At 63.1% G+C, this 2513-nt stretch overlaps 1 protein-coding gene across 1 annotated transcript in view; it reads left to right on the top strand.

Annotated features, from left to right (window-relative positions):
* The first annotated feature begins 1153 nt into the window (after positions 1-1153).
* OLFML2A (olfactomedin-like 2A) overlaps positions 1154-2513 on the top strand; it is a 2821-nt gene continuing 1461 nt past the window's right edge. Inside the window, 5 exon segments of the mRNA XM_010186642.1 lie at positions 1154-1429; positions 1602-1709; positions 1807-1992; positions 2158-2383; positions 2386-2489. Coding sequence (XP_010184944.1) covers positions 1154-1429; positions 1602-1709; positions 1807-1992; positions 2158-2383; positions 2386-2489 — 900 coding nt within the window.

Here is a 2513-nt window from a genome sequence, read left to right as displayed (position 1 = left end):
GAGAGGTGGTGTTTGTGGAGGGGGTCCCGCTCTCTGCCTGCTGCTCCCTGCCGAGAGTGTGATGAGATCCTGTTGGATTTACAGCCCTTTGGGCTGCCTGGTGTTTTTCTCTCAGGCAGCTCGACCTTGTTTCCCTTTGAAAGCGAGAGGCTTTTTTTGAAATGCAAAATGCAGGAGGTTTTGCTGCAGCTTTGGGAAGAGAAGGAATCCCCCGGCCCCCTCTGTGAGGGGCCAGGGGTCCCTGCCAGGCGGGCAGTGCAGTGCCCGGGTGCCACTGGTGCATTTGGGTGCAGGAAGGATGGCACTGGTGGGTGCTGCCCATGGGCAGACATGGGCCCCGTGGGCCTCTGCCCTTTCCCACGCTGCGCCATGCTCTGGGGAGACGGGAGACCCAGAGCTCAGGCGTTTCCCAGGGAGGATGGGAGAGCCAGGGCTCAGGCATTTCCCAGCTCTGCCACCGCGGTTTCCCAGGGCGAGCTGGAGTCCCCATGGACACAGCCCTGTCCCTGCAGGGTCACAGCGCTCCCTCTCCCCTTTTCCCACCCTCCCGGTGCTTGGACCAGAAGCATTCCCTGTACAGGGCACCCAGCACAGCCCGGCCCTGCTCCCCCAGCTCAGATGTCGCCCACGGGTGCAGGGCCAATGGCAGGGGTTGAGGGGGATGCAGCTAAGCCACAGCCTTGTTCCCGAGCACAACAAGGGGAGAACAGTTCCTAATCTGCAGAAACCAGCAGAAAAGCACCCTGGACTCCGTCGCGTGAGTCAGGGCCATGTGTGGAAACAAGGGACTCCTTGAGCTTGTGCCCCGGGCCATTGCAGGGGTCTGAAGGAGCCGAGGTGGCTGCGTGTCACCACGAACAACGGACCCTGTGTGGGCTCGGGGCTGTGGGCATAGGGGAACAGAGGCGCTTCTGGCTCTCACCACCATCCCTGTTTACTCGGGTCTCGCTGGAGGCTGGGAAACAGCTACAGAAATGGGACCAAAGTACCTGGGCCATGAGATGCTCTGATGGCCATGGGGGCAAGCGGTTGCCTGGGTTTAGGGCAGTGGGACAAGGCCAGATGATGCCCCACACTCCTTGGAGCATGGTTGGGAGCCCCAGGGGTGGTAGAAGACCTTGGGACTACATGCTCACCGCCGGCTCTCCACCACATGTCCCCGCAGGCGCTGGGTGAGGCAGAGCAGGTCCGGATGACCTCTGAGGGCTCCGACTGCCGCTGCAAGTGCATCCTGCGGCCACTCAGCAAGGACGCCTGCAGCCGCGTCAGGAGCGGCAGTGCACGTGTGGAGGACTTCTACACGGTGGAGACGGTGAGCTCGGGGGCTGACTGCAAGTGCTCCTGCACTGCACCCCCCTCCTCGCTCAACCCCTGCGAGAATGAGTGGAAGATGGAGAAGCTGAAGAAGCAGGCACCCGAGCTCTTCAAGGTATCTTCAAGCGTGGTGGGACCGTGGGGTGGGGCTGGAGACATGCAGGAGCCCATCCCTGGCAGACCACAGGGCGATGGAGCAGCGTGTTCTGGCCATGAGCGGGGATGGGGATGCGTGGAGGCGGCCACACAGCCCTGCCCCGTGGCCCAGACCTGCTCTCCCCCTGCAGCTGCAGTCCATGGTGGACCTGCTGGAGGGGACACTCTACAGCATGGACCTGATGAAGGTGCACTCCTACATCAGCAAGGTGGTGGCACAGATGAACACGCTGGAGGAGGTGAGTCGGCCCCAGCGGGCACTGTCCCCACAGCAGGCCCTGTCCTGAAGGGCCGTGGGCTCCCTAAACAGGGCTCTCCACCTCTCCTCTCCTCCAGACCATCAAGACCAACCTGAGCAGAGAGAACAACTTCATGAAGGAGAGCGTCCTGCACCTCACCGATCAGATGAGACGCTACGAGAACTACTCTGACATCATGATCAGCATCAAGAAGGAGATCTCCAACCTGGGCTACCAGCTGCTGCAGAAGGATGCTGCTGCTGTCCCCGACAGCAAGGCACAGGTACCCTCCAGGGCCAAGCCCAGCTCCTCCGGGCTTGTGGCAGGTCCTGGCAGTTCTGTATAGGGGTGTACTGTGCCAGCAGCCAAGGAGACCCTTGCACCTGCGGTCTGCTATGGCAGCGGAGGGGATGGGAAGGGAGGAGGTCTGACAGGCTGTGCCCCCCAGGACACGGCAGGCAGCCGAGAGAGGGAGGTGGGACGGTACCCCAGCACCCGCAAGGCACTGGGGGACCGGGCAGCCCCCCGAGCACCCAAGGAGAAGCAGCTGAAGCCCGAGAAGCCCAAAAAGGACAACGCGAAGGCCAAGGGGGTGTCACAGCCCACACCCAAGCCCAAGCCATCGGCGCACCAGCAAACCGTGGTCCGGGGCATCACGTACTACAAGGCCGGGCAGGCAGGGGTGGAGGGGCCAGGCGGGGGCCGTGGTGAGTTCCTGGGATGGGGACGGGGTGTGGAGGACTGGGGCTGCTCCCCCCAATGCACCAACCCCCAGCTCATGCCCTGCAGAGACCCCCACGAGGG

The sequence above is a fragment of the Mesitornis unicolor genome, unplaced genomic scaffold, assembly GCF_000695765.1.
Source record: "Mesitornis unicolor isolate BGI_N332 unplaced genomic scaffold, ASM69576v1 scaffold43556, whole genome shotgun sequence".
Classification (NCBI taxonomy): Eukaryota; Metazoa; Chordata; class Aves; order Mesitornithiformes; family Mesitornithidae; genus Mesitornis; species Mesitornis unicolor.
Note: the sequence above shows the minus strand (reverse complement) of the source record. Positions and strands in the feature narration are given on the sequence as shown.